This window comes from Macrosteles quadrilineatus, unplaced genomic scaffold (genome assembly GCF_028750875.1).
Source record: "Macrosteles quadrilineatus isolate MER2022 unplaced genomic scaffold, UCM_ALF_1.0 Scaffold_2__2_contigs__length_208266976, whole genome shotgun sequence".
Lineage (NCBI taxonomy): Eukaryota > Metazoa > Arthropoda > Insecta > Hemiptera > Cicadellidae > Macrosteles > Macrosteles quadrilineatus.
Window position 1 is genome coordinate 182,076,223 of NW_026542595.1, and position 12,433 is coordinate 182,088,655.

A 12,433-nucleotide genomic window follows, 5' to 3' on the forward strand; every position below is an offset into this window, starting at 1 on the left:
TTTGTGACTGAACCAAGGTCTACCAGGTACCTCGAATACCTAAATGAAACTTTAAACGTCTTTTGGGGGTTTTCTTGCAAAATTAAGAACCGGTGTTAACTTTACGTTCGTAAATTTCACCTTCGAGATGAACTTATGATTTTTATGGCTTAATTTTTCTTAAGCTTTAAACCTTTTTCAACATGAAATGTTTGGCTCGTTTCAGCTTGATTATACTTTAAAAGCAATTTATTTTTTCAAGTTTTGAGGCTACTGTGCTTACAGTACCCATTTGAGGATGTAAGTAATGAAGTAAATGTTTGTTACTTCCCGAATGATATTTGGTGTTTGGAAAACAAGACAAACAATGTGATAAAATACTTTTAAGAAAATACTGCAACAAGTACATACGATGTTTATTACTATAGTATAATCACCTACTCCTACCTACTCCTTACTCACAAACGGATTTTGTTCATTCAATTGTTGAAAATAGGATGAGATTAAAATTTACGGAAACTAGTTTCGCTTTTTTAATTTAGAAACACTTTTTTGTGTTAACCTTTTGTAGCATAATACAAAAAAAGTAATTAAAAACGTTGGTACCAATAAGACACACAAAGCTACATCCAGTGGCCATAGCTGATACCATCGCAGTTCAGTAGAGGCTGGTCTCAAATGTGGAGCTCCGCCGTGTCTCAACACGTACTCCGTCCAAAACACGACAGACTCCGCAGGAGACATAGGCCGATCTCTGAATACCGCTGACAACCTCTTCATGTTGTCCCTGTAACTGTAAACAATATCTCCAGTCAGCAAAATCCCTGCTGGATATTAATGGCTCTACTTTATTCCTAAAATGTCACATTTCAATAATTAGCAAGTCCTTATGGTTCTGGAGTACAACTATGTGTAAGGGATTAGTTACTGCAGACACTGATTTACTTATCATGCTAACCAAGCAACACAGACTAAGTTTAGGTCTATATATAGTTTTTTGCGCTAAAATTACTCATTGAAGGTCTAAAATCTCACAGCAGTTTACGAGACTGACTGCTGGAAGGATTTAATTTTGAATAAAATGTTTATCGTCTTTCCACGACTGATGAACTCATTTTTAGAATGTTTTTAGTCCTGAGAGTGCATGGAGGCCTTTTAAAATGATATAAGCTGGTTTGAATTAGAGTTTGGTACTTGTACCCTTGTTGTACGACACCCTTAATCCTAAAGGGGAGTCGCTACTGAAAAACTACCAATTTTGTAAAAAACTTGATTTTTTTATTATTTTTTTATCTTGTTCTATGGATTGTAAGGTTTCAGAAAAACATAACATTTGGTTTAATATATATTTTTATCACTGTGAAAAAAATATTTGAAGTAAAGCGTGCACACCTCTTTTGGGGCATCACCTAGGCCTAGTATAAACTTCAACCGCTGTTTTCCGCGACTTTAAAACTTTGTTTTTTTATATATAAGTTCTTATAACTTTTTAACTATTACAGCTATATGAATGAAATTTTAACCACACATTGTTTGTACTATAAATCAACTTACTGTGCATGGATATTGTAATTGGGTAAATAAAAGTACATGAAAAAAATTAAAAAAAAATTATAACCTATAAATTTTTCTAAAACTTATTTTTGAAGCCATAACTTATAAACTAATTGAGAAAATAACATGAGTATGCACAGAAAGTATGTGCTTTCTTTGCTCTTTAAAATAAGATATCGAACAATAAAATTGGTTCAGTAGTTAAATAGTTATAAGAGATTTAAAAAACCCCCATTTTTTCCCGCCAAAAAACTAAAAAAAGTATGTAAATTTTTTTTTACTTTAACAGCAGTAAATCTTTTTCTAAGACTAAATGAACTTAAAAAAGTATATATGATAATTTTTAAAAGGATTTTATTAAAAATCACTAGTTTCAGTAGCGACTCCCCTTAAATACGTTACAAGAAATTTTTCCTACAGTTACCTAGCTAGGATTATACTAGGACGCTGGCGTCCGAGAGGCCAGCGTCCGGGACGCTAGCGGGGCATTAAATCAAATGGATGCTAGCGTCGGATGCTAAAAAAAAACCACCGAAAGCTCGAAATTATTACCGTAGGTGGCATGGTAAAACCTAGGCCCGGGACCGATTTACTTTTTCATTTTGATGTCCCCAGAGGCCAAAAACACCATCCGTTCGTATAGATTTAAATATTATATATATATGTCTGTAAACAACTGGAGTAACTTTTGTTCTATTTTGAAGAAGTTTGGTTTTAAGGTGAAGGGTGGGATAAATTTGAATGAGTTCGCGAACCAGCATGAACATACCTTGGGAACGGGGTTTATGTGCTAAAAAGGGGGGTGTGTCATTTTTGACCCATAAAACTAAAAAAATCACAATTTCTCTCTAGATAATTTTAATGAGTTTAAAAACAAATAATTTAGTACCTATATTTAAGTGTTTTTGTACTGTTATTAGTTATGGAGAAAATTAAAAAAAGAGTATATTAAAATTGCCATGTTATTCTTATAGAAAATGTTGTTAAGTGTTGGAATTTGATTGTGTATGGATATATTTCGATTAAACTTGGCCAATTCGTTTTATACTAAGCTAATAATACAGTATTTTACTAAAAAACACACTTTATTAGCCCCCTTACATCATAAAACCTTGGTACTCGTTAAACCTAATGTTATTTAATGTTAAAAAAAGGGACTAAACATTGAAATAAAATGGCAGACCGAGAGGCTAGCATCCCAACACAAATCACGTCATTTTTCGGCTCGAGGTGGGACGCTAGCCTCTCGGACGCCAGCATCCCGGGCGCCAGCGTCCTAGTATAATCCTAGCCTAACAATGTACATGTTCTCTCACTGATTTGAGAAAGCAAAGTGGCCAATTCGCTCATCAGTGAGACAATGTTAACATTGGTCTCACTCTAATTACTTTGTCTCACTCCAGATTTGCAACGTGAAGGCACGAAATAGTGAGCACGTAACATGCAGGCAACGTCGTATGCACGCGAAGTACGTTGGAAGCACTGGCTGTAAATCAGCTGGTCAGCTGTTGTACTGTTGTATTTGTCACTTCACATTTAATTTTATATTAAAAGTTCACTTCTGTGTAAAAATAGGTTATGTTTCTTCACCAATTTATTTGTTTTATGGTACTGTAGGAAAAGTATAATGTGCAACTCGAGTTCAAAGTACAATTGCCTCACTCGAGAAACCATTCCTCACTCGCCTACGGCTCGTGAGTAAGGATTTCTCTCGAGTGAGTCAATTGCTCACTTTTCTCACTAGTTGCACAAATAACTATATAATTGCAGTAAAAGTTATTTTGTTGATTCAAAAAATATACTTGAATTGTACAAGGCAGCACTGTCTCAAGACCTTAAAACGAAAGCATAACATTTCTAAAGCCTCAATCTAATAATACATTAGTTTACCAGGAAACAATAAAACATTGACTGAAGGTGTTAAGTATTAAAAGTACAAGAAATGTTTTGGTACATACATAATTTTACAAAAGGTTACATGAAATTTTATAGCTTAAAGAAACACGGTGGGGAAAACTAAGAACTAGAGTGTTTTAGTGCAAACTCCAGACCTTTGCCATAGGGTCTAGGGAGTCATCGTATTAGTTCAGACATGTCCGTGGAAACTTAGGAGACGAGTAATATGCCCCAGCTAGGCTCAACAGTAGACTACAATTTCAGCTAATTTTCCTGATGTCCTTGAGAATCGTAAGTCATTTTTTTGGTCCTAGGTCTACAGGAAAGTGGTAACAGTAAGATGATAACATGCTTTGTACGCTAAGTAGTTTTAATTAAAGATTAACCTCACAATATATTTTACTAACCGTGGATTGTCCAGTACTTCTCTTATCGCTGTACTCATCGTCTTCTCTGAGATGTTGTCGATGGCAACCTTAACTCCGACTTCTCGCTCTACGAAGAACCTGACGTTGCGATGCTGATCGAAAAACTGAGGAATACCGATGACAGGAACGCCGAAGTGAACTGCCTCAAGTGTGCTGAATTGACCCCCGTGAGTGATGAACAGCACACAGTTAGGGTGGGCTGAAGACAAAACAAGATTGAAAATAGAAAATTGACAACAACCTCAGGAACAAGCTTACATTCTTTTTCTCCTAATTTGGTTTCTTTTATTTGAAGTTAAAAATATATTTTGTTGTTTAATACAGTTGAGTCTCTACATTGATACCTGTTCACAAAAAAATATAATTATTAATTTAATCATTTATACTGATCAACATAAAATTCTTAATCCAAATTTCACTCCCGACTTAAGTTAATTTCTTACCCAAATATTCGATTCCTTTAATAATTAACATTAAATAGGGTTTTTTATTTGTTAGATGGCTACACTGGCAGATCATTTTTTGGGTACAAGTTTAGACACACCTTTTATAAATTTCTTTGTAATTTTAATATTGTAGAAGTATATTTAGTATTAGAAATAGGTAATGCCGTCTTAAATGAATGAACAAATGTGAATAAATAACTGTTAGATTATGTGTGGTGCCAACAATGTAAATTTTAAGTACTGTATAGTATTGTTTACAATTTGAAAGTTGTGTGCATTTTTACATATGGCCTGCATATTTTAGAGTGTCTTGAAACAATAATTAGACGTTAAATATTAAAAATAAAGTTTCTCTGTACCTTTTATACGAAATATCACACTTCTCGTCAAGTGAAGAACTTAACCCTAGTTTGAACGATAAGATATTAGTTTTTCCAGTGTGTTTAACTGTACCTCATTTTTTTTTTGTTGACATATTTAATCGTTAATTGATCCAGTATTTAAATTAATAATATACGTATTACAACCTCCATCCTCAGACCAAAAATGCATAGGAAAAACTAGAAACTGTATTAAGAGTACTACGGTCATATTTTGAAATATCTTTTACCTAAAATATCGGGTTGAGGTGCCCACTTTAAAGTTAACACGTTTGGCGGAAGACCTTCAATATCTCCCTTTCTCGTCTTCCAGATTACCCTTTCTTTAAATCGCTTGAATACATTGATGTACATATCAAAGTATTCTTTTGGTTTTATATCATCGTTGACATAGGTGCCCAGGCTGAAAAATATAACACCGGCTGGTGCTTCATCCATGAACTTTTTTAATTCCTGAAACATGTATTTATGGTTGGTTGTGCTGTAAAATGAATTTTAAAAGCAAGTAAAGAGTTGTGACCCACCTCTGGATAAGAGTCTGGCAATTGTAAAGTACAGGAGAAGTATTGAAATAATATTAACCAACGGCTTAACTAAATATTTCCAACGTTAGCTACACAAAACACTGAAATACTTAACCCAGTTTTAGTTTAATATAGGCTTGTAATATATTGTAAAATCAATACAGTAACCTATACTCACTGGGACAATGGCGTCGTCCTGTAATCCAGCTACTAGGAGGTCACGAATTGTGGATATTTATAGGCATGCACTGTGGATTCGATACTCCCTGGTGTGGATTTACGTCCGCACTAGTGAGTACTACGACTATCCGCAGTACTATCTTGACAATTAGACTTATTCGTTAATACCAAGGCAAAAATGTGGTTCGGATTCTACTATAAACTGTAGGCCCCTTAGTTGTCATTAGCTATACGGCCTATTAATTAACAGCTGTGTCCAAGGAATATGTCGACCTTAGTCAGTAAAAAGACTACTGTAATATATTGGAATCAGCTGATAATTTGGTTTTATGTTTATTATGAACATGTAAACAAATAATGTTATGTTTTGTTCTATGATTAAATGAGTTTAACTTAGTTCTTGATTTTATTTCACTGGCGACGATGAATAAAAAACGAACCCAAAGATGTGAAGATATTGGTTGGAACAATAAAGAAGAGGTGCGAAAGAGAATGGAAAAGTTTTCAATAGAACCCTATGATGAAAAATTGAACTGGGAGGATTATGAAGCTCACTTCCAATTGATGTGCAAGGTAAAGGGATTGGGTGATGACAGTAATGAAACTGAGGAGGCAAGAAGGGATCTTCTTCTAGCATATGTTGGACCTGTACCCCTCAAAAAGGTATCTAACTTCGTTTTACCTAGGCAAATTTATGACATACCAATGACTGAACTGATTGATACATTTCGGTGTGTTTATAAACCTAGTAAAACAATCTTTGCAGCGAGACTAGACTTTGAAAAATGTGTGAGAGGAAATGATGAGAGTTTTTCAAATTTCGTCTTGCGTTTAAAAGAGTTAGCCTCCTACTGTAAATACGACAGGTATTTTGAGGAAAGAGTAAGGGATAGATTTGCTGGTGGCGTTAACTTTCCACAATTTGAAGTTGAAATCAGGCAAAGGTGGCCAGAAGGCATAAATAAAGATGGTTCACGTTTAACTTTAAATGAGTTGGTAGATTTAGCTGAAGCGATGGATAGAGCTAAGCGGGAAATGAATATTTTAGAAGAAGCTATGCCTGTAATTAACAAGGTACATAACTATGATAAGAAAAATAGATCTTTGGCAAAAGAAACATACAGCCATTCTACAGAAGGTTGTAATCAGTGTGGACTAGTACACAGTGAAGAATTTTGTCCAGCTCAAAAGTCTAAGTGTTTTTCATGTGGAAAGCAAGGTCATTTCTCACGACAATGTGGAACCAAAAAGACAAAACAATGTCACTTCTGTGGAAAGATGGGTCATTTTCCGCGACATTGTCGTTCAAAAAAGGCCTATTTGAACCAAATCAACGACACAGACATAAAATCTGAGGAAGAAGAGGTACAGTTAGGAATTTCTGAACTTAAACCTAATAGGAAGATCCCAAGAGCACAAATTAATGTTACCCTAAATGAAGTACCAACAACCATGGAGTTTGATTCAGGAGCTAGAGCATCAATGATTGATGCACCCCTGTGGAAACAAATTGGATCACCAAATTTGAGGGCATGTAAAACAAAATTTGTCGCTTATGGAAACAATACCCTGGATGTTTTAGGAGAGTGTGAAGTTAATGTTAAAGTTGATGGACAGATTAGGAAACTTAAGGCGGCTGTGGTAAATGGAAACGAATCTCCTTTGTTTGGATTACCATGGATGCTTGCCTTCAACATGAAATTACCACCTAGTGTTACGATTCGTAAGTTGGATAACACCAATAAAGATGAAAATGCTTCTACAGTAACCGAAGAGGAAATTAACCAAGTTATTTCAGAGTTTAGTGACGTATTTAAGAAAGAATTGGGAACAATTAAAGGCTATCAGGCGAAGATACATGTTAAGAGTGACTCAGAGCCTAGGTGTTTTCCTGCTCGCAGAGTGCCTTTTCCACTAAGAAGTAGAGTTGAGCAAGAACTAAACAGACTGGTAAGTGATGGTGTTATAGAAAAGGTAGATCCTTCCAAAACTCCTATCGAATGGGCAACACCAACAGTAAATGTTGAGAAGGAAAATGGCACAATTAGAATATGTGGAGATTTTCGGGTAACCTTAAACCCAAACATCGTTACCCATACAACACTTTTGCCAACTTTTGAGGAACTGACGAATAAAGTATCTCGAGGGAAGCAGTATTCAGTTGTCGACTTGAGAGATGCATAACGCCAAATGGAAGTATCGGAGGAAGACAGAAAATATCTGGTAATATCCACGCACGTTGGATACTATAGATACAAGAGACTACCATTTGGTATAACCTCCAGCCCAGGTATCTTTCAGGAATACATGGAGAAGCTCCTTGAAGGCATACCACAAGTGGGGGTACTTCTAGATGATGTAATCATTACGGGCCGAAACAAAGAAGAACACCTCATGAACTTAAAGGAAGTATTAAAACGAATGAGTGACGCAGGGCTAAAAGCGAAGAAAGAAAAATGTAGATTCATGCAGAATTCAGTCACCTATCTTGGACACATTATCGATGAACGGGGTATCCATCCAACAAAAGAGAAGATTGAAGCAATACAAAAGGCACCTAAACCTACAAATGTCAAACAGCTTAGGTCTTTTTTAGGATCCATAAACTATTATGAAAGGTTTATCCCTAGGTTGCATGCGCTGTGCTCAAGGTTACATCGACTTACCAGCAACAGATCGAAATGGATCTGGACAGAGAAAGAAGATGAAGTATTTACAAAGGTCAAAATGATTCTTTCGGAAGAAGACACAGTTGTTCCATATGATGAATCCAAACCTCTAGTGTTGGTGTGTGATGCGTCAGAAGACGGTCTTGGGAGTGTCCTAATGCACAAGTGTGAAGATGGTCTGGAAAAACCAATCGCGTATGCTAGCAGAACTCTTTCAGATGCTGAGAAAAGATACTCGAATATTGATCGAGAAGCACTTGCAATTTTATTTGCTGTAAGAAAGTTTCACCAATATGTATATGGACGAAGCTTCACACTTGTCACCGATCATAAACCCCTTCAAAGAATATTTGGAGAAAACCGGAATCTTCCAAAGGTAATGAACAATAGGTTGGTGAGATGGGCCCTAGAACTTAATCAGTACAATTTTCAAATCAAGTACAGGAAAGGAGATGAAAACGTTTGTGCTGATGCACTATCCCGTCTTCCCATCAGAATCAGAGAAGAAGCTACCGATGTAAGGGACATAAAGTTTTTAAACATGGATAAAGTTGAGACATTGGTGTCCTATAAGGAACTCAAACATAACAGCAGTTTGGACAAGGAGATAAAATTAGTACAAAGTTATGTGCTAAATGCATGGCCAGAGAAGGTACCAGATAACATTAAAACATTTAAACAAAGGAAAGAAGAATTATCAGTTGAAGATGGTGTTTTGATGTGGTTTGGTAGAGTTGTTGTGCCAACAAATATGAGAAAGAAAATCTTGAGAATTTTGCACTGTGGCCATCCTGGAATTTCAGCTATGAGATCAATTACCAGATACTATGTATGGTGGCCTGACATTGACAAAGACGTTGAAATGCATGTTAAGACTTGTGAAGCATGTCAAGAAAACAGAGGAAACATTGAAGAAGTCCCGGTCTATCCATGGAACATTCCTGAAAAAGTGTGGGAAAGAGTTCATTTGGATTTAGCTGGACCAGTTGATGGAGTAATGTGGTTAGTAGGGATTGACGCGCTATCTAAGTGGGCAGAAGTTGAATGTTTAAGAACAACGACTTCAACTGCCATAATTCAAAGATTAAGATCGTGGATGAGCAGGTATGGGATACCATCACAAGTAGTAACTGACAACGGGCCACAGTTTGTCTCTACTGAAATGGAAGCATTTTTCAAGAGACATTCAATTCGACATATAAGAACTACTCCTTATCATCCTAGAAGTAATGGCTTAGTTGAACGTCTAATAGGGACTTTGAAAAGGCGTTACAGAACAACAAAACAAGAAATTAATGATTCTTCATTGGCATTGCAAAATGTGTTGTTCAGTTACAGAAATGCCCCACAAAAAACAACAGGACGAGCCCCTGCAGAGTTGTTTCTTGGTCGAAGAATGCCAACTATGTTGGACAACATGAAACCAAACCTTAGACAACAATTAGATCTGAAAATTTGGAAGGAACAACAAAATCCAACTCAAAAGAAAACCTTAAGAGCATTCAGTGAAGGGGAAGAAGTATGGATTAAAAAAGAGAATAACCCTGGTTGGATAGCAGGAACCATAGTCAAACGCAATGGCTTATACTCGTATGAAGTCATGTGTGGTGGAGTGATAAAAAGAAAACATTCGGATCAACTGCGAAGAAGAGAAGGTGCGGTAGACGATGAGGAGGGAAAAGTGTAATATATTGGAATCAGCTGATAATTTGGTTTTATTTAACTTAGTTCTTGATTTTATTTCAACTACAAGATCGCGCCACTCATCCTACGCTCATCTCCATTCATACTTGGTTTAAAATACCTACTTTGTATGGTCAGTATTTCATAAAAAAATATAAAAGTATTAAGTACTACGACTATTAATCTACGCTGGACGTAAATCAGTTGTTATTAACTTACGTTTGGTAGAGGTTTATTAGGCTCTATGTGTATGCCTCCAACACCGATAACATTGGGTGGCCGTGGCTGGGCATAGTCAGCAGTGACGTGGTCATTGACGAAGTGTAACGATATATTCCTTGCCATCTCAGCGATTGGTGGGAGATCTGGAAATGCCTTCTTCATCATCGCCTCCAGCGACCTAAGTTGAGAGTTGTGGTAGTGGTACAACCCTCTGATACTCGTCAACGCATTGAAAAGTCTGTCTTGAAAACTCATCCTGTTCGATAAGGAAAGGCAAGTATCCGGTATGTAAGAGAGCTGATAGTCATTTCCAGCATGACTGTTGAGAAAATTGTTCAGGGCAAACGTTTGGAGCGATATGATTGGAGCGTTGAATATTCTCCCCATTACGAGAGTGTGCTCATGTACTGTTGTCCCCTCGATGAATATTAAGTCAAATTTGTCTTTCCCAGTGAGCAGCTCCTGGACCTTTGGATCCTCTATGAACCATGGGTACGTTAACAGATGCAGTGGCCAATACAAGTCGACACATTTCCACTCCGGAAAGTCAGTGATCTCTATGAAGTAGTCTGCCACTGAAAATAGATAGTGGTCATTGTAATACATGAATATGTATAGTAATTAAATTAGTAGGCTATTAAAATTGAATAGTATTTAAAATCATATATTACAGTTAAGAATTGAAATTTTTTATCTATTATGTAAAATTCTAAACTACCCTTCAATAATACAATAATAGTATTTTTCAAGGTTCATCGTCAAAAACTGTATGTGATTTATGTATTGCATGAGTATTAACAGGTTCATCTAAGTATGTTTTTAAAAACATTCATTTTTTGCTTTCTATGTTTATTGTGCTCTAAACAAAGTATAAATTTATCTACCAGTATACCAAAAGTTCATCGCAGACAAATGCATATAGTTTACTGTGTAGACTATGTTTTATTGGTCACTTAACTACTAATGATCTATTTTATATTTTTATGAAGTTTATCCTTATTTTTTACGCTGGTACAAAATATATGTCCTTTAAAATGTTTTTTGTTCCGACTGGTCATCAACAGAAAACTGAATTTAGATTCAATAAATGATTTATATATTATTTATAAAATAATTGATTGTCCTAAAACAGTGACTATTCTTGTCTGAGGGGCATATCGTTTTGTTACGGAACATACGTATAGCCTCATTACCTTATTATTTAATAGTTAAAGACCATTGTTAATTAGTTGGATTTGAACCCTGGCCCTCAAAACCGATTCCATTGCTATAAATATAATCAAATACATTTTAAGACCATCTAAACTATTCTCTGGTGGACACATAATTCAGTACGGCACATTTTAAAGAAGAATATCGTCTTACTAAACAATGACTCCACTAAGCTTACATTCCTTGCAATCAGGCTTGATGTTCTCCAGGAAGATATCGGTGTAGTTGGGAGGGGGTTTGTCCAGGGGGAAGGGTGTGTAGTTGACCACCTCATGCACAGCAGCTGCTAGAGCCTTCATGCATGACGGGCCGCAAGAAGTTGTGGTGACTCTTCGCCCACATGGGAAACATCCCTAGTATCCTCGCAGCATGAATACATTCCAAAGAGACCGTCAAAACTACGAGTGTACGCAGTAAGGGAGCCTGGAAAAGATTACCGCTTTACTAACCGATAAAGATTACTAACACATATTGTTTTGGTAAATACACAAAGATAAGACAAGGATTACTATCGGCGTTGCAAAAAACGCATGGTAGCATAGGATGCTTACGGTGCAATTACAAAAATAAAAACATAATAGGGAATCTCGGTGAATTTGGGAAAAAATAACATGTTTTTTAACAAGTTTTTTGAAGCATAAACTTTATTTTCACACCTCTTTTATTGAAACAAATATTCATCTCAAACGAATATTTGAAACAAAATGTCAAATTATTATAATAGAAGAACAATGTATTTAAATTATAAGTTCATTATGAAGTACAACACCTGATATACTTGTCTTGTCATTACTTATTTAGCCACATAACTTGGTCTTATAAAAATATTTAACTTTCTATTTATATTAACTATTTGGAGTGAGACTCACACAATACACAATACACATACTACAAGAGTAAAACACGAATAACGCAATATGTCTTGCAGTACTAATTCAAGCATTAGTAAGCAGTGGATAAATGTACAAAAATAAAGCTAAATATAGATATTTGTAAAGTTGTCACTTGAGAAATTAAAAAACCATAACACAGAAATGAGGTCAATGGTTTGAGTTTGTGTTATCAATGACTACAATGGGTTGTGTAACCAAAGTCATAGTAACCGATCCGGTTATCTCGTAATAAAAGGAGATTATTTTAAGAGTCAAGTCAAGTTCACATAATCATCTCAAGATAATATCGCTTGAAAATATTAGACTAGCCATCAGATAATTTAGATTCCGGTATCTGTCCATTGGGTATTATAACGGTAACTGATTT

The 12,433-nt window shown here is 35.7% G+C and overlaps 1 protein-coding gene across 1 annotated transcript; it reads right to left on the bottom strand.

The window, feature by feature from the left end:
• Positions 1-201: 201 nt before the first annotated feature.
• Positions 202-11,472, bottom strand: LOC128985193 (UDP-glycosyltransferase UGT4-like). The gene is made up of 5 exons (XM_054404578.1): positions 11,352-11,472; positions 9,959-10,536; positions 4,914-5,136; positions 3,837-4,056; positions 202-772 (listed from the first exon to the last, which is right to left on the bottom strand). Exons 1-5 carry the CDS (start codon positions 11,470-11,472, stop codon positions 499-501), a joined length of 1,416 nt encoding a protein of 471 aa, XP_054260553.1. The 3' UTR covers positions 202-498.
• Positions 11,473-12,433: the final 961 nt, after the last annotated feature.

What these genes read in the sequence shown, in the direction of transcription:
- LOC128985193 (XM_054404578.1), bottom strand. Translation starts at nt 11,472, where the DNA reads ATGAAGGCTCTAGCAGCTGCTGTGCATGAGGTGGTCAACTACACACCC. An exon ending in CTAATAAACCTCTACCAAAC is followed by an intron (nt 5,137 to 9,958) that starts GTAAGTTAATAA and finishes TACATGTTTCAG; the next exon opens with GAATTAAAAAAGTTCATGGA. An exon ending in GAAGTACTGGACAATCCACG is followed by an intron (nt 773 to 3,836) that starts GTTAGTAAAATA and finishes TATTGTTTACAG; the next exon opens with TTACAGGGACAACATGAAGA.